This window comes from Papilio machaon, chromosome 10 (genome assembly GCF_912999745.1).
Source record: "Papilio machaon chromosome 10, ilPapMach1.1, whole genome shotgun sequence".
Lineage (NCBI taxonomy): Eukaryota > Metazoa > Arthropoda > Insecta > Lepidoptera > Papilionidae > Papilio > Papilio machaon.
Genome location: NC_059995.1, coordinates 8,219,915 through 8,240,360, shown reverse-complemented (window position 1 = coordinate 8,240,360; position 20,446 = coordinate 8,219,915). Strand labels below are relative to the sequence as shown.

Here is a 20,446-nt window from a genome sequence, read left to right as displayed (position 1 = left end):
AGAAGTCAAGGTACTAAGACTTCATATATACGATGTAGATTAGATGGATGATTGGTTTTGCAATTTGAAAACGACTAAAGTTATTCGAAAGATCGGTGTGTGTTAACAGCAGTATAGCCGAGATTGTATGAGACTCCCCCCTCCTTATTGTTGGCTGTCGATACCTCACCCATGACATTTAGATTGTGGGTCTTGAACACACCAGATCACGTTAAAGATTCAGCTTGAATACAAACTGGCGACGAAGTAAATTCATTTAGTAATAGCTGAAGCTTTTGAACGAATTCATGTTTAAAAAAATAAAAAATAAGTTACTTATTTTCTACTTCTTTTATAATAGTTCAATTAATTTTAATTGCAAACAATGCATATAAAAATTGTTAAAAAAATGTTCCTAAAGTTAAAAAACAAAATACAAAAACCGATCCTTTATATTCAAGTTGAACATTAATATAAGGCAACATTTGCCTAAGATTAATGACAAAAAACTTATTAACGATTCGTCAGGTAATCAATATGGCACTATCTCAGTGGTACAATTGTATAACCTACTTGGTTACAACATTGTAAACGACAGTTTAATGTTAATGCGACTTTATCTAATGCGCCCGCTAATTAACAAATAAATAACGTTCACAATCGAATGCCGCATAGATTACAGAATTAAACGACACACAATTAAATGTAACCTCAATTGTTTTTTAAAAATATGCCGTGGAAAGTTTATAAGACTTTAAAAAAATATAATTTGCAAAACCGCCGATTTTTGTTAAATCTTTGAACGCAGTTCAAATTATGTTTAAATTTAAAATAATCTCTATTTTCGTTAAATTTCTTTGACTTTTCCTAAGACATGATTTGTATATTTAATGAAAATGGGGTGTACCTAAGCATATTGCTAAGTGAAGAAATTATTGGGCCTAACTTAAACATTGTCTTTTAAGTGACCGGTATATTCACGACGAGTATAACCGGCGTCTGAGACCTATGACTCATATCTGAAGAACGTTAAACAAAATATTTCGTAAGCCTCTCCTCGGATTTATGGCTTCCAATTTCATTTTTATTAAAGCCTTCAAAGTTTGTATACCTATAAAAAAAAAGAAAATCTTACAATTTGTTACATTTTTTACCTAATAGGTATGCCAGTATATATCAGGGTATAAAACATGATACCTTCGTTAAAGAGATCTTGAAAACGGTGGTGATTAACACAAAGGTGTATCGTATCGTATGTCATTTTCCACAAAAAGCAGTGGGGTTTTTAATTATACTTTTTGCCTATTTTCATTCTAAAAGATGCATTTTTCATTATTGCCAGTAAAGGACCCTACCCACGTTCGGAATTCGAACGTGCCAAACTTGTTACACAACTTGACGGACTTGGTGTTTCGTAGCATTTTGGACCTTAAGTCATGGTGTTAGTGACGATTATGATTTTATCCAAAAGGAGCCGTCTCAACGAACGTCAAGGACACCACGGATCGATTTATTTTTAGGTTTAAGTAACCCATTGTTTTAAGAAACGGTTTAAAAACTAATGTCGTATTTGGAACGAGTTATTATATTTTGCTCCAACACGTTAGTCCAAGTCCGACCCTGCATTGGCTAGTTTTGCACAAAAGCGTTGTCTCAGAAATTTATGTTTTTATTCGTAAGAGGTTCCTCCATACCAAAAGGTTTTTTAAGAAGCCAAAATAATCGATCAAATTTTGGTCGGATCAAAAAGTTACTAGTTCTAAAAATCCATTTGCGCGTGGCTCCCGTATTTTGCATTGGGAGAATCTTGTGGTGAAACATAGCAACCCCGATTGTAATAAGAAAAACAACTTGCATGCTATTTATTTAATTTCTTGACAAAGTTCATTAGGATTATGTTTAAGTTATTAATAGAATGTATTAGGAATGTATGAGTGTACAGATAATCCAACAGGTATTTTGTTTTAACGATTTTTTCCTAGCAGTCCGTGAGGCGTTCCCCGCGTTCCCTCTCCCCGCACTTATCCCCGCTACGTCCTCGCCTCACGAAGGTCGTCGCACGCGTTACAAATTCAAATATGTTGTATTTTGAATGACAATGCCTGTTGTATATGGGCGGGACGCCATCGCCAAAAATTACCAAGTTAATGCAACGATCATATTTTGTAATGTATATAAATTAGTTTGCATATGTAACAAAATGATGTGAGCAATATTACTTCCTATTAAACTTTTTTAATAAATTACATCATCTTTACTGTTCAGATGTGTTCAAGATGCTTTATTTTTGCTAATTATTTCACAAATAAGAGGTGTATTTTATTTACGCAGTTGATTAGGTAAAAAATAGATACTCCAACCACTATCAAATAGCAATTTCTTCTCATTCGATTGTATGCCATCACTTGTGTTGTCAACCGAAAACAGCTCGCCTTATCGCGTGAATACCAATAAAACAAGTTTAAATATTAATTAGTAACATTATACTGTAAACATACCATGTTATCGTCGTGAATTTAGTGACTACAGACAGAAGGACTACCTATAAAGTAATAACAAACAAATACATAGCGTCTGCTGTACTATTAAGTGATGTTATGATGTCACTAAGTGCAAAAGAGCACTAGCATCTTGGCATGTATATATAGGTGCGAGTACGTAACGTCGCGAGAATGGAAACGAAGTCACCGCCCCACGTCACGTCACGTTACGATCAACAACCGCCCTCGTAGTGACACCGATCTGCCGGTCAATTCCGGCCTGCTGAACGATAAACATTCAATGCTGATACGTGTGACAAATTTTAATATACTTACAGAGTTGCATAACGTTACATAGCTGGGTGGTCTTTGTTAATTTGTGTACGATGACATTGGAAATTGGATTAGAATTTTAACAGCTGTAGAGTCGGCAGATTTACTGTTCCATCAACTTTACAGAGTAGCATTGTAAAGTACCGATATTCTGCTTTGTTTTCTTATGAGTTGTGATGCTGCTGGTCCTATGCTCTATGTTTCATATTCACACTTTCTATCCTCTTCTTACGATCTCTACAAGAGTCTTGAACTTAATGTTACTAAAATGTCAGTTATTCAAAATACTTTGGTATGTTTATCAAGTAGTTACGTTGTCCTTGACGAGTTTGACGACTGTACCTTGCGTACTAATAACGCGACCTCAACTAGCTCACGAATCGATAATATACCTTCTATTGTTTCTAATGGTGGACCAACACATACCTTGATATGACATTGGATATAACGTTTTATGACGATTAAAATAAAGAATGGTAGTTCGACCTAGATTATGAATATCTGGTGCCTAACAACAACAAAGAGCGGGATAAAAACAAGATGATAATCATAGAATTTTAGGTCCTAATTTCTTACAACTTATATTACTAATACTATCGGTCGCCTGTGAATTCTTCAGCGCAGAATTTAAAAAAGTAGCCTATAATATGCTCGCGTGCATCAGCTACCTTTCCATCAAAGTCTTGCCAAATTCGGTTCAGCCGTTCTGGAGATTACCTGGAACAAACGCGGTCTTGTATTACTAATATCTTGAATCAATGAAGATTAGGCGTCAATTACTTGCGTCAGCAATATATATAGAAAATTGCTTGTGTGCATTTCTCAGCCATGTTTGATAAACAAAATGAAAAGTGTAAATTATCATAGTGAACTAGTTTTTACCGGAACAGTGTTGGAGTTTGGTCACAGTTTGGGTAACATTCTGCGGCACTACCGGTACCGGACAGATGCGACCGTTACAGGCCGTGGTGACTCATCGCACGCGTGCGTCACACCTCCCCAAGGTTCCGGGTTTGAAACATGTGACGATTTTTTAAATTGCGATATAAGTTATGGAATGTACTCATAATTTTGATGAGTAAAAAAAAACAACATTTTGGAGTAAAATTAACTTGACCAAAGCACAATTTATAAGCAAGCTATCAAATAATTCCGTTACAAGTTTAAATTGACCAATTGCAAATATGCAGATTTTACAGCTCGATGACCTTTAAATACTCCTACATCCGTTCCATCAACGTCGGTTTACCTTAAACATAATAATTAAACAAATTGATAGCTTACATATAGTATGTTAAACCGCTTATTATCGCACCGCACTCACAATTACAATGTATTTGGGTCGATCGATGAGTAAGGCGTTTTACGAAAATATTCGATGTATCGTCGCCAAACCTGATGATTCAATATAACAGCGAATATTATGTGCGTAAATGTGGTTATTCCTGATTCATTCTGTGGTCTAAAAGCCTCTCGATTTTTGTGTTAAAGTTCCAATCTGATGCCTCATAACTGATATGAGACATTTCAAGGAACACTGTCAACCTCTCTTTCGGACATCCTGTATATAGACAGCAATGCCAGGTAACGATATCTATCTGTTGCTATTCTAAGGGATCTCTATCGTTTCCTCTACATCCATAAATTTACACTGGTTAGCTTGTGGAACGACTTAACTAGCACAGACACTGATGTATCACAGGAAAAAAATTTACTTCCCATTTATCGACTTTTTGCTTTAAAACAAAACGTACGTTACCTTCCTTGTGATGAAACTTGTGAGAGAATTCCACAAGTATGACGGCGACTGTAACAATGCAGGTTAGCTGGCAGAACACATAATACGGAAGGCCGGGGAAAGGCTGTTGTAGTGAGTCATCTCCGAGCATTGACCCAGCTGATGCTGTCGTTGAAAACTGACTCATTACGAACGGTATTCCAACCTTCGGACTATTACAATAATACTTAATTATAATGGGAAGAAAAACTCGTCAAAATTTATTATACGGAACCGTTAACTATAGCCCTCGGACTAGTCGCAAGTGACTTGTGTTGTTTGATCGCCACTAAGGGAGTAGAGACGCCCTTAGGGCGACCATCTAACTACTCATGCGGCAATGAGATGCCCATTTCTAATTCTACTGACAAGTCTGATAAACATATTAAAAAATAAAAAACATAAACGTACTAGCTGTCGCCCGCGACTTCGTCTGCGCCGGATTAAAAAAAACTTAATAAGTAGTCTATGTGTTCTTCCAGAATATGTTCTACCTCTATGTCAAATTTGACCGAGATCTGTGCAATCGTTCTGGAGATACCTTCAAACAAACATCCATCCATCCATCCATCCAAACATTCGCTTTTATAATATTAGTAAGATTTAGCTGTCAAGTACGCTGTTGACAGTGGAATTATTGCCCCATCGAATCAAGCTGTGTTAATAAAAATAATGGCCATAGGTCATGGATGTTGGATTCGTGCAGTGAATCTTAGTCACGGGTAACCTTATTAATTACTATCAAGTTCTGCTGATTTTTTACTAGTTTGCCTTGCCGAGGTATTTTTTTTGTGACAGAGATTCAAGCGATTTTTGTTTGGTTTAAGGTGTTAACTAAATTATCTGTTTATTGAATTTTTCTAGTACTTATACTTGTTTTCCTAAGTAAAATATGTTTCTTCGTATATATAAATTTCATGCTTTTAGTTAGCTTTCGAGGAGTACATTAGGGTGTGTACAGACAGACGACTGGCGCCGTTTTTATTTGAAAAATAACGTCTAACGCTAGGAGTTGGATGTCCGGAGTTTAGTGTAGGCAGTGACTCATGTGTTTGCGAATTTATTTTGCTAAATACATATATCAATTTACATTACATTTTAGCATGTAAGACGTTTGTAATAGAGTTTGGAATAGATTGTTCTTATGAGGGTGTGCCGCTGACGCATCCGTGGTGCTTTTACCGCGCGACGGTTTTTATTGGAAAATGTTCAACTCGATATAAATTCTCTTTGTAGATGAATAATAAATTCATTGTTTGATTGTATGCATTTTATCGAATGATAGTTGTATATTTATATTATTGTATTTTTACCTTACGTCTTTGGACATGCTCTGTCAGATTCTTGTTAGAAATTTTGATGTAGTACTCGTTTACTTCGTTAGATTTTATAAGGGGTATGTATTCTTACAGAACTTGGAACCTGTAAATGGTTTTAAAATGTTATCAACGTGATTGATCTTGTGGCGTAACTAATTGATAATAATAGGCGAAGGGCGAAGGTCCCTGGCCGGGGACCGGTCTCCTGGACCGGAAAATCCTTTGGCGACAGTGCGGCGCCACGTTCCCGCAGATTTAATTATAGCAGTCGCCAGCCCCAGACAGATCACAGCCTTTTTGCTGACGACATTGAGTACCTACATTACTTCGATGTTATAGCGTAGCTAAATTATCGGAAACCTTTAACAATTCATGATGTACTTTGTATTATTTTTTAACCTTCTGGATCTGTCCTTGTTAAAATATGTATAGTGATGATTAATCCTTATTTGATGGTAAATATAAAAAAAAACGATATTATTTGAAAATAAATGAGAAAAACAAAAATTAATAGTGTTAATATTTGATGCGTTTTGTGTTCATCGGAAACAGGAAAAATTATATTCATACTTGTATGTAGAAGGAAACAAATCAAGCAATATCCATGACACGAATCCAATAATTGTACACTGTACAGCTTCGAGGCTGCGAACTCGAATATCGAGCGATGATGTTAACATTACAATAATTTTTTTTTTTTCATAAAAACAAAAGAACTGATTTGTTTTTTTTTTGTGGTTAGAAATTAGACGACAGAAAATAAATTAGGTAGTAGATTTATAAATGCGGGTTTATTAAGCTTCTTTTAAAAATTCAGGATTGTGACAGTATTCTCCAAACTTATGGTTCAAATACCGCTATATCCGTATTGCACGTGTTATGCAAGATATTTACGAGCGTAGTTCGTAATCCTAAAAAAGCTCCTATTTTATTTGTAAACCAAAATATCTGTATTTGAGTATAAGAGGGCGTGGTGCGACAGGTGGACGGCCTGGCCTCCCCCTCTGGCAGGTGCATCACCAACCCCCCTCCGACTTGAGCTCTGTTGCCTACGCACTCGGAATTGTGTTAGGGGTTTCTCTGTAGATTTATTTTTTTGAGTCTGTTTAAAAAATACTGCTTATCGTTTTAACTCTGGAATAGGATTAATTTCAAGTAATCTTTTATTTTAAAACACACGAGCTGGGACACATTTGGCTTTATATCTGACAGTACAGTTATCGGGCAAGGAAGCGGTCGCTATAGATAAGATAGGCCAGTCATCGTGATAAGCCCTATGACGTTTGGATCAAACTGGATCAAAACACCTAACAACAAAGCCGTAGCAAATTGTCTAGACATGCTCCAATTATTTGGGTTTAATTAATCAGAAAGACGCACGCACTTCATAATATGGCGTTTTTAATTCTCCAAATCTTGTTAGTTTGAGCAGTTCTGCAGTTGCTAGACAATATTGAGTAATTTTGAGACATAGAAATAGTACAAAATAGATTTCACACCTACCATTCCATACCAACGTCGCCCGCAACTCCGTCCACGCTGTTAAAAAAACTTAATTAGGAGCCTAAGTGTTCCAGACTATGTTCTACATCTGTGGCAAATTTCATCAAGATCCGTTGATCCGTTCCGGAGATACCTTCAAACAAACATCCATCCATCCAACCATCTAAACATTCGCATTTATAATATCGGTAAGATATATGTTGTAAAGTGTAAGTGCAGTAAAAGAAATATCTATGTTTATCAATGTCCCCTTGTGGTATGTGGCTCCGTTTCCGAAGGCCGCGTCATCTATCGGAATGAGTTGCAACAATTAGTGATTGCGGTATCGCAGGGCGTTCAACTGCGACGCAGGATGCAGTATCCCAGCGTATCTGCTGCGTGTTCGCTGCGTTTCCGCTGCGATTGCTCCTTTTCTCTAGCCTGTTCCCTGATACCACCGGGAAAATGTCCGTTACCTACTTTGAGCATTTAAATCACGACGTTATTATGGGATGACTCATATGTGAACTTTTCTAAGAAGAACTTAAGTTCACTAAATGTTGTTCATGTTATGTCCAAAGTACATATTGTTAGTATAAGAGACTGGCCGTAGGTTTCTGAGACTAAAATATCTGTATGAAACATATCGTCATCCCTGTCATTATCTTTGACACAACAAAGATAACGATTGTTTTAAAGGGAGATTTTGGTCTCGGAAACCAACGGTGATTGATTTATTTATTTTCTTGAAAATGTTTACATGTCTGAAACATTCACAGCATATTTATTCCAAGTACTTTGAGTATTTGAAATTTATAATGGATGATAAAAATAAATGGTGTGTTTGTTTTGCTAATTTGGTAGGTTTCGTGGGCGATAGTGCGTACTTATATTAATGTTTACGGATGATTCAATGAAGTGGGCATTGTACGAAGCAGCGGTTCTCAAACTGTGGACATTTTATAATGTACAAGTAGAGGTCCACGGTAAATGAAAATAAACTTAATTAGTAGCCTATGTGTTCTTCCAGACTATAGTCTACATCTGTGCTAAATTTCATCGAGATCCGTTGATCCATTCTGCAGATACCTTCGAACAAATATTCATACATCGAAACATTTGCATTTATATCAACTCCACTTCAGGTCTATTTAATGATGGAGCAAAATGGTTCGTATCTACGAAAAATGACGTAGTTGTAAACAACTCTTACTATTTCAATCTCTAGAAATTGAAGAAGCCACTATTAAATTAACTTTGTTTTTTTTTTTTCATTTCACGTGTCTAAAATGTTTGAGAATAACTGTGCCAAGAGCCGTTTTAGAATCATTTACGCAATGCGTGGGTTTCTTGTTGTATAAACAAATTAATGAGGAGTCTCGCCACTCGCATTATCCGTACTCACACCACAATAATATTAACAAATTTCCGTGTGTTTGAAAACATGAGAACACATTAGAAAATTGTAATTCATATTAAAATTCTTTCATCATTTTCAATTGTAATAAAAAAACATCTGCTCCGAATTAAATAATTCATTGATGAAATATAACATAAACAAAGTAAGACTATAAAGTATTTGGTTTATTATATTTATTAACAAAATAGTACGAAATTTTTTTGGGATTTAAACCCAGAATTTCATATGACTCAAACCGTGTGTGCTGACACTAAGCCATGACGACTTCAAATTATTACACAACCTCGTATAAAATACGTCAGCCCTTCAAAGTAAGTAAAAGGGGGTCAATGAAAAACACGATGTATTTCATTTATTTCAGATTATATTTTTAATGTCCCAATCGTACTCGTTTATCCCGATATGGTAAAGGAACAGTTTGCTGACTTTTTTGTACTTAAATGTTAACCTTTCACTTATTAGTGTTGTCCGTAAACTTAACAATAATATATAATTTAAAACTTTCGTAGTTTTAACTAATATACTGTTCGTAAGAAATGGGATTCTTACTACGATTAGGTTTTTTGAGCTCCAGATATGTAGGGACAGTTGCATGCGCCATGATCACGGCTTGACCCGTGACAATAAAATACCTTAAAAATGTAAAAACGTAATTATTTAAATTGTTGTGTATAGAGCCTTAGCATTGTTATTTAACATGAAGTGACCCCTTTATTTTCATTCTATCATTTGATTTATTCGAACGTTAATAGATTTATTCAGATAACATACTGCCGAGACATTATCAGGTCATTGGTTTGACAAGATTTCTTAGCATCAAAAGAACTTTGCATACCGTAAGCCGCAAGAAAATGTACTCACCATATAGAGTGCGCTATTACATCGAGCATTATCGCTCTATCTGTGAGCCTTCAAATTACCAAACATGGGCAAACCACACGCACCCCATAACTACGCTGACTCACTCTCACACCTGTTTTATTCCATTATAAACCTTATCACAATGCAGTAAAGGTGTCACTGTTTACGGCTACTGATAACGATAACCTCGTGCGTTACGTGGAAACACTCTCAATGCTCTCTTGTTGATTGTGAAACGTGAAAAAAATATTGACGGATTGACATGAAAGTGTGCACATAAGTTGTTACTATCAAACCAAATTAATAAAGAAACATCAAAGGCTGATATAATGCTTGTGAACCTCATCAGCTGTGTGGCAATGTTACCATCGCCACAATTATTTCATATGATCTTGGCAACATTATATTAATACAGTAGGATAGCAGTGCTGGTTTGGATTATAAGGGCTCACAAGCCAACATTGTTTTTGACCGTTACTGTCATATTGTATTGGCATAATGTAAACCAAGAATTATACATGTTACAAGTTATATTGATTGAATACAGTACCTGGAAATCAGTCAAGAGGATTCATTCTGTGAATCGTGTAAGTAGGAGGTCGTGTACTATGAGATGACGTCATACACGACGCGTCACGTCACGGAGGCCTTCCTCTTCCCCTTCACAATCTTTTCTTATCTTATGATATAATATCCTTTTATAAGGATAGGAAGGGGAAGTGGATTTGGCGGAGGAGGGGAAACATAGGAAGGGGAAATATCCTCTTTCTGTGCGTCCCCTTCTCCGTTGATTAAAGGAAGGCAACGCATCTGCATTTGCGGATGTCCATGGGCAACGGTCGCCTTGCTATTTCGGCGAATTCAGGTGAACGTTTGTTCGTTTGCCACCTTTTCATATAAAAAAAAGTTTCAATTTGGACGCATTGTTTCTAATGACATAGTGATATGTACATTTTAATTTTTAAAAGGAACATACAGCAAACTTCAAACAGTACTGCATTGGTAATTAAACTAAAGTCATAAATATATGAATCAGTAATAGAATGTAATACTAACTACAGGTGACTATTTTTTTTTTATTATGACAATTAAAAATGGAATTAAATAGTTCACGAAGACATAAATGCGATATATGTACCTTGACAAATGACACGTCTGGTATGACAGGGGCGATGTTATGCAGATAATCTCTTAATTCCATTGTCCTAATTTAACTAATACTGGATTACTGGATTTAACTAATAATACTGGAATAAGTGGTAATCCTGAAGATCGTTTAAATCCATGTCAAACGCTGAAGATGTCATTATTGTTAGCGAAATCATACTTTTTACTAATATTATAAATACGAAAGTTTAGATGGATGGACGGAAGGATGTTTGTTTGAAGGTGACTCCAGATCAGATGTATGAATATCGATCAAATTTATAGGTATAGATGTGGAACATCGTGTTGAAGAGCACATAGGCTACTATTTTTATTTTATTTCGCACGGACGGAGTCGCGGGCGTCAGCTAATCTTACTTCTTACTATATCTTACTAATATTATAAATGCAATTGTTTAGATAGATGGATGGATGGTTATTTGAAGGTATCTCCGGAACGGCTATAGAACATAGCCTGGAAGAACACATAGGCTACTTATTACGTTTTTTTAATTCCGCGCGGACGGATTCGCGGACGACAGCTAGTTTTACATAAATATAAGTCAGTAATAGCAGTAGTTCAATGATATTTTCATCTTTTACCGAGTTTTGTAAACTTATTACATCAGTTTTAAGGCTAATAAGAAAGTTGACACTTAACTGTTAGCATATTAAGGCTATAGTCGCTTGTCTCGCGTCTTGTGTAATCAGCTGTGCGAGCACAAAGGCTCAGCCGTACCATCGCTAATGACTCATCAGAATACCAAGAGAGACAATGCATAGGATATGTTGATATTTTACAAACTATGGAAACTAAAATACTATGAACCTTTAACTTCATATGACTAACCAACTTGGTCAAGCTCTAACTGAAGATAGCGATGTCTCGACTATTGTACAGAGACCTACGTACATATAGTTGTGTCTATTTACGATTATTTCTATACTTCAAATGTACTTACCCTCAAAAATGCATCCCAGTCATAACCGATTCTGCTATAGTTTACAGTTGGTTTCTGAGACCATAATCCCCGTTTAAAATATATTGTTTTTTGTTTTATATAGATATTTTGCTCTCAGAAACCAACGGTGAGTTGAATAAATTTCAACATTATGGATATTAATAATTAGTAATCACTTAACTGTCGTGTAGAAGTTTTTACAATAAGGGGTGCTGTTTTTTCGACATATTAATGAGAAACCTCCTAGAAATTCTATGTACGTGCTATACAAAAACATGAAGCATGTTACCAATTAGGGTAGTTCGTACAAGGAGCGAAACCAAATCGGGCTGCGGCCGGGTCAGGTTCTTTTGCTCGAGTGGGTTGCGTCATTACGGGCACGTCTGTTGCGGGAATAATTGAACATTCGCATCTCTGGACAATGTTGACGTAATTGTAACGACCAATTTACATTTAGTTATTAAAACTATTGTTATCCCTGTCTTTTTTCAAAGGGAACGAATGAGATGGCAATATTTGTACGTACGAGTATAAGTAATTCGGCGATGGACAGTCACGAGTATAAGGAGTAAAATATAATTATAATTTAAGCTGTACTATTTTTTCTCTGTGTTAAGCATTTATTCTAACCTTTGAATAATAGCACTAAATATCCTTGCGTTTCATTGAAGTTAACTATGTTACATGCACATTAGTTAAGCATCAGATAGAAACTATATTTACTTGACCCCGGAACCAGAGTTACTGATAAGAGATTAACGACATGCATAACTGCAGTTTGTGAGCAACCGTGAAACGCAAATTGATTCAAAGTATCGCCGCCTATCGCTGTGGATAACGCCCGCTTTGATGTCGCCGCACCAATAAACGCACGCTTGTGTTTACATACCATCTTTAGACATTAACTCATTTAAGTGTTTTCATAAGTCTTTAAAAGCAGACTATGTTATATTTGCAAATTTTACAACTGAAAAGTTAGTATTTTTTTACGGATGCTACAAAATTACCTCATTTAAATGTAAGATATTCCATATCTATGAGATGAGAAATTTATTATCTATTTTTCTTTTTATCTTCTAAAACTATGCTTCTCTTTCAATCAATTATTTTTACGAAGGCAAAAGCTACGTTGAAATAAACAAATACGATAAAATACCCCGGTCATAAATAAGTGACGGCATCTTCAAGCTATTAATTCAGTATCAATGTGACCACAATTGCTTGTGCGAGCCGCATGCTATACGCTAATTGCTTGTTTGCGTTATAATTTTATTGACGATTTATTGGTATATATATTCTTGACCTGGATCTTTGTCTTCGCGCTGCCCGCATGCTGATACTGAAATTGAATTCACTATCTTATTTATACTTGTTTCAATTACTTTACATATGTTTAGGTATTCAATGATAGCACAAGAATTGACAATTTCAACCCATCCGATGAAGAGTTACATAATACATCTTAATATATATAAATCTCGTGTCACAATGTTTGTTCTCAATGGACTCCTAAACCACTTAACCGATTATAATAAAATTCGCACACCATGTGCAGTTCGATCCAACTTGAGAGATAGGATAGTTTAAATCTCAAATTATAGTCGCAATTTTAATTTATTGCTAATTATTTGTCTGTTATTATTTGATAGTCACAATTATCTGTTAACTCCAAATGATTCTAACAGATGTCGATACCTTTCGACTGGGTTGAGTAAGTAATCAATAGATGGCGCTGCTATGGTAAATCTACGAACGTGTCATATAAGCTTATTAACTGGGCGCGGACGGAGTCGCGGGCGACAGCTAGTCTCTTATATAATTCTATGTAACCCTTTTTGTTGTTAACAGTACAAGTAATAATTAAATGGTAATAAGTGGCGTAAAATAATTTGTCAGGTTATACTGGCGTGAAAACAACTAAGCAAGTGATGGAGGTCCATTAATCTTGATTCTATCGACGAAGGTCGTCTCGCCACCGTGACAAGGGGATACCCTAGTTACTGTGAGGTCCGTGACCAATCACTAGTTACGACACATTTCTCCAGGGGGAATATTGACAATTATGAACCGTTGTACCTTTTTAACAATTAACTCGTCTTCTACGTTGATTAAAAACTTTCTTTTCAGTCTAACTTGTGATGTAAATTAATTGTTTTATTTCAAACTTATTGTGCGTATTATAGAAAATGATAGCAAAGAATAAATTTTGATTAATTACTAATTATTAATTGGTAATGAGGATATGTTTTGTACACCTTACTTAAATTGAAACACTGTTAATCTTATTTCTTATTAATATTATAAACTAGCTTTTACCCGCGACTCCGTCCGCGCGGAATAAAAAAAAAATAGAAAACGGGGTAAAAATTATCCTATGTCCGTTTCCTGGTTCTAACCACAATTTTCAAGCCCACCAATTTTCAGTCAAATCGATTCAGCCGTTCTTGAGTTATAAATAGTGTAACTAACACGACTTTCTTTTATATATGAAGGGGCAGGAGGGCCTTCATCAGAAATTATATTGTGCGAGTATAAAAGCGGGTATGTCGGCAGGTGGGCGTGAACAGATTACGAGTCCTTGTTGCAATCGCAGTTGTTTAATAAGGGTTAAGTAACCAAAAATACACAGTGGAATGAACACTGTAGTGTCTAACCAACGCGACATCAACTTAATTAAGCGGTAGATTTAATTTGTTAATTAGATGCTAAGCGATTCGTCGCAAGCGTGGTGCGCGGGCGCCGTCTCGAACAACACTGTTTAATGGCCGCCCTCACAACCATCGACAGTGACGCTTCGCTTGGCTGAAAAAGTCAACCAGTCATTTGACTTTGGCGGATACGCCGTCACGGCCGGACTGACATTCGACCGTCCTCGGGCGATACTCTGAAACAATGAACTGCAGTTGTACCTATTCCGTTCGGCATCCTGACGACTACTATTCTATCTACTATCTATGACTACTCATTACAATCCTCATATGATACTTAAGACTTAAGGCAAGCGTCTCGTAACAATTAAGTCAGATGACACCGCCTTGTCACTAAACAGCATGTAGGTTAACTGTTCACAATCGGTACTATTGGACAGGTCAATCCTTTGGTGGATGTGACCCGGACGACAACATTCGTCTAACCACAATCTGCAGGGCATCCTGAACAAGTCGACCAACTTAAAGGGCTCTAACTCGGACGACAATAATCGTCTTATCACAATCTGCAAGGCATTCAGAACAAGTCGACCAACTTAAATGGCTCTGACTCGGACGACAATATTCGTCTTAACACAATCTGCAAGGCATCCAGAACAAGTCGACCAACTTAAATGGCTCTGACTCGGACGACAATATTCGTCTTAACACAATCTGCAAGGCATCCAGGACAAGTCATCCAACATAAATGGCTCTGACTTGGACGACAATTTTCGTCGTATAAAACAAAAGCACAGAGACAAGTCAATCTGATACTGACTCGAACAACATTTTTTGTCTGACTATATAGCAAATTTTTCTGCATCCGATTTGCTGCTGCTGCTGATTGGCTGCACCCGTCACTTAATCGAGGTACCTACGTACACCGTCGATTATTATGTAAAATGAACATGCTGAAGTAAGGGTTTTGAACCCCGCGAATAGCCTCCACCATCACTTATAGCCATCCCTATCCACACGGTCTGAATTTCTCTGTTAAATATCAACAAACAACTCACCGCAGTGATACACAAATGACACAGTAACATCGCATATAAACTGTACTCACAATATTAACAAAAATTGTATAATCGCTTACCAACTGCTGAATCGCAATCTCTGTCTGCCTTGTTTTGTAATATTCAGCCAAAGTGAATAAAACATTACCCTCCATAATGAAAATATTCTAATGTTGACAGGAGAAGAACGTTGCTAGTTCAAATACTTAGTTTCTTACCGAACTAATTCGCGTGCGTTCGCGACACTGCCGCCCCATGTCTTGAATTATCCAACACGTGTCAAGATTTGACCTTTGAACTTTGAATTCTTGTCTAACATTTTGAACATACAAATATTCAACATTATTGTTCTGACATCTTAATGGAGTTATTCGATTTTACATTTGTGTTAAATCTACTGGCCTGGTAAACATGCTTTTCAATATCAACTAAAATTATCAAAAGATAAAGAAACAGAAACATTAGGTTAAAGGTAAACATATTTCTTGGAAGCATCTTGTTAGTCATAATAATGGCAAGGTTATACCTGCAACCCTTTTATCAAGTCACCAATATTATGGGTATTAGCAACAAGTGTAACAACATAAATAATTATGTAAATCTTTATATTTATTCACCAGTGCAAGATGTGCAACTGCACATTAAATGTAATGTAGTTTATTCTATAACCACACAGTTGGCTTAACAACAGATTGATATAAAGCAGTACAAATTACCAAAGAATGTATTTTTTTTTTCTGATAATAATTTCAATGTACCTGATCAGCTTTCATTACTTTTAGGAGCTGATGTATATTTTAACATACTTTAGAATGGTAATATTAATTGTATAATGGTCCTGTCTTATAAAATACACCTTTGGATATGTTGTGGGAGACACTATCTCTAATAACTCATCAAGTAAAAATGAAAGTTTAGTGTCAAATTTTGCTATTTGTAATACTGAAAAACTTGAAAACATTATGCAGCAGTTTTGGTTGAGTGAGAAAGTGCCAGAGGTATTAATGTGTAACCTGGATTAAATACCAGCAAAAGATATTTATTTTAAACATAAACTAAAACATCATCATTAGGTGACTATACTCATTACACATGTACATTAAACTGTGACCTGTATGGTTACAAATTGGTTAAAGATATTCATTTGTACTTTAAGGCTATGATTTCCTGATAAGTAGTTATAGGTATAAAATGGATTGAGCTCACCATGTTTCCTATGTTATAGTCATCGTCTGATAGTCATCAACATGCTTTCTGTTTTCCTGCTTATTAAGGAGACTTACATGACAGGAGCGTCGTTTCAAGTTCAGTTGCTACTTACTCACAATTCTTCAACCAAAAGTAATTCCATGGAGTCGCTCAACATCTTTAAACGTGTCTCTCATGTTTAGGGGTAACTAAAACTTACACAAAAGGTCCTATCCCACTTCTGATGAAGGGGCAGGAGGGCCTTCATCAGAAATTATATTGTGCGAGTATAAAAGCGGGTATGTCGGCAGGTGGGCGTGAACAGATTACGAGTCCTTGTTGCAATCGCAGTTGTTTAATAAGGGTTAAGTAACCAAAAATACACAGTGGAATGAACACTGTAGTGTCTAACCAACGCGACATCAACTTAATTAAGCGGTAGATTTAATTTGTTAATTAGATGCTAAGCGATTCGTCGCAAGCGTGGTGCGCGGGCGCCGTCTCGAACAACACTGTTTAATGGCCGCCCTCACAACCATCGACAGTGACGCTTCGCTTGGCTGAAAAAGTCAACCAGTCATTTGACTTTGGCGGATACGCCGTCATATATATAGAGATGTGAATGTTTGGATGGATGTTTGTTTGAAGGTATCTCCAGAACGGCTGAACGGATTTCGATGAAATTTGGGATAGATGTAGATCATAGTCTGGAAAAACACATATGCTGCTTATTATGTAATACCATGCGGACGTATTTGCGGGCGACAGCTAGTTATATCAATATTATATGATTACCTAAATTATATTCGAAAACAACATGTACTAAGATGTATCTTTTTTCTTTTAGACATACTCGGGGCTGTTCTGCGTGGTGGTGAACCCGTACAAGAAGTTGCCGATCTACACGGAGAAGATAATGGAGCGGTACAAAGGCATCAAAAGGCACGAGGTTCCGCCTCATGTGTTCGCTATCACCGACACCGCTTACCGTTCCATGCTGCAAGGTAACCCTCTTAAAGATTTTGCAACATACTCATTTGGTGGTAGCTTACATTACATCAAAAGCTACCATCCACCAAGTGAAAATTAAAAGCACGCAACATTCAGTATAATTTAAATGGCAAGACTTAATGACGTAATGTCGGTCTGTCTTTTTAATAAATATAAGAAAAGATTGATATTTTTGTTTTGTTTAAGGGGAAGTGAATTTAATGAAGACGGGGACGCAGAGATAGTGGAAATATATCCTTTCTGTGTGTCTCTTCCTCCGTCGATTAAAAGTATGCAACGCATCTGCAATTGCGAATTTCTATGGGCAGCGATCACTTCGCTATTTCAGCGAATTCATGTGACCGCTTCTTAAATCTTAGCCTCTGTAGAAATCATGCCGGCTACTAGATAGATTGTTTGTATTCGAGTTACGCTATGTAACCAAGCTATATAATCTCGAGCGGCGATAGTACAAAGCGCCTTAATATAGAATAATAGGTAGGTTAATATCGAAGGTACATCGCAACAAAAAAACGTTGTTGTAATTTTGTCGTCTATCGCGAGCCATTAGTGGGCGATTAGTCTAATGGAAGTTACGGAACTTTGTCTGTTATCTTAACGAGCCAGTGATGCACTTTTACATTATAAACAAATTAAATTTGTTTTAATAAATATTTTTTATTACTTAGATATCTAAAATTGATAGTATGTACGAATTCTTCTTGTTTACTTTGATTAGAATTATATTAGATGTTTTATTTATTTATTAATATCAGAGAAAATCCACAACTTTCTTACAATAAATAAAAACCATGGTAATATTACAGAATATACGCCTTAAATAATTTTATACTTGGTATTTAAAAAATTATTTATAATTTCACTTTATTTTATTAAATAGATTAAAGCAATATTAAATTAGGCTGGCAACGCATCTGCGATTCCTCTGGTATTGCAGATGTCCATGGGCGTCGATGAACACCTTGGTGTTCTCGCTGCTCGTTTGCCCCCTCTCTTATAAAAAAACCCATGCAACATATACTTCATAGTTTTAATGTTCACATAAACATCTGTCAAATGTGGGAGTCACAGCCGGAGAATACTTTTAATAAAATACAGTCTTCTTTAACTCGTATATTTTCTTTGATGAATTGTAAATAACAACCTTTTTACAATTACTAATCTTACATCTGTCTCACGATTCCCCGAATGATGCCAACTTGTCTGTCATTCAGACTACTCATTACAATACTTTTAATTTACGATATCGAATTACTGTCCGATTAATAACAAAATAAGTAGAATATTTCTATTTCAAATTTGTGAATCAAATATTTAAATAATATGGTGGATCCCAAATCAATGATAAATGATGTTTATTTAAAATAAACAAAAGTGTTATTGATTTATAGAATAGACAAAATAATGTTTTAGGTTATGGAATTACAGAATATATAAAATAGCTTACAGCTCGGCCTTCCTGCTAAAAGCGAGTCCCTTCGCTTGAAGTAATTAAAAATTTATCGAATTCATATATAAAATACATAGTAGTCGGCTCTAAATCATTAGTTATTTTAACATTAACTTTAAGAACAAATAAAATAAACTACTTCATACCTTTAACTAAACCACGCTTATCAATTAATTATCAAATTATTAATCAAACAGTAATTTTACAAAATAAAATAACCGCTCTGCACGAGGCTGACATATAAAACTTATAGTTTAGATCTTTATTCTCTTCCTCCTCTTCCCTATTATCATCTTCAACAATTCGATAAATCTGATTTGTTTTCTTTTAGTTTCTTTATAATTGTTGTTGCATCCAAGGTCTGTTTCGAATCTGTATCTAAAAGTTATATTATTCCGCCTTTAACGCCTTCATCTTTTCATCGGATGACTAGCCTGTGGTGATCCAGTCCTGTTCTCCATCCTCAACAGCTAATACATAAATATAGTTAATAAATTCTAGCTCAACCATCTCAACCGGGTCATGGCTCAATGTGGAAATGAACTATGTTTCCGCGGTCACTCAGAAAATATTCCTTCAACATTTGAGAAGCAGGGCCCACTGCCACGCCAAGAATATTCTTTTGTCACTTTTAAAAAGATCAGTTATCTGTGTTCCATATGAAGGGTAATTTTTATGAATTTTCCCAAAATCCAGAAGGTCTAAGAAATCCACCTAGTTCGCGCTGGATCGAAAAACCCAGATACAGCCTCAGTTCCATGGTAGCCAGGACCAACTCCACTTGCACTCACTTCATAGTCAGGAAAATCAATCAATCAGCTCTAAAACTACCAAACGCTGTAGCTCCTCAGTTAGGCAGCTTTATAGCGTGACTCCTCGGCTATTAGTACCTGACAAAAACTAGAGTTAGATTCAGCGAGTAAAAAGCTTGATGCCCGAAATCAGTCTAATAGGTTTTCAGTTCGGAGGAGTGTACAGTACCCCTTCTTGGCCCTGTAATTTAAATCACGACAGTTCATTTAAACCAGAACTAACCCATATTCCTCAGCAAAAACGAACCGGAACCTGGACAACCACCTCTACTAAACTTGTGGAACCTAGTTCGTGAAGTTCAACTGAAAAGCAACTCTTCTTTTCAACTATCTTATTCTTCAATGCTTAAATTATTCATCAGTATAAGAATGCAATTCAGCCATATTATAGAAGATAACGGTTCTAAGTCAGAACCAAAAGAAGAATAGTAGACATACATTATTATATTCTTTAGTTTAACTATTATTCCTAAATAAAACTGTCTATAATGTTTTATTTGTCTGTCTTTAATAAGAAAAT

At 35.9% G+C, this 20,446-nt stretch overlaps 1 protein-coding gene across 1 annotated transcript in view; it reads left to right on the top strand.

The window, feature by feature from the left end:
* LOC106718258 (myosin heavy chain, non-muscle) overlaps positions 1–20,446 on the top strand; it is a 61,884-nt gene that overhangs the window by 18,619 nt on the left and 22,819 nt on the right. Inside the window, exon 2 of the mRNA XM_045679545.1 lies at positions 17,501–17,657. Coding sequence (XP_045535501.1) covers positions 17,501–17,657 — 157 coding nt within the window. The remainder of the gene's footprint in view (positions 1–17,500; positions 17,658–20,446) is intronic.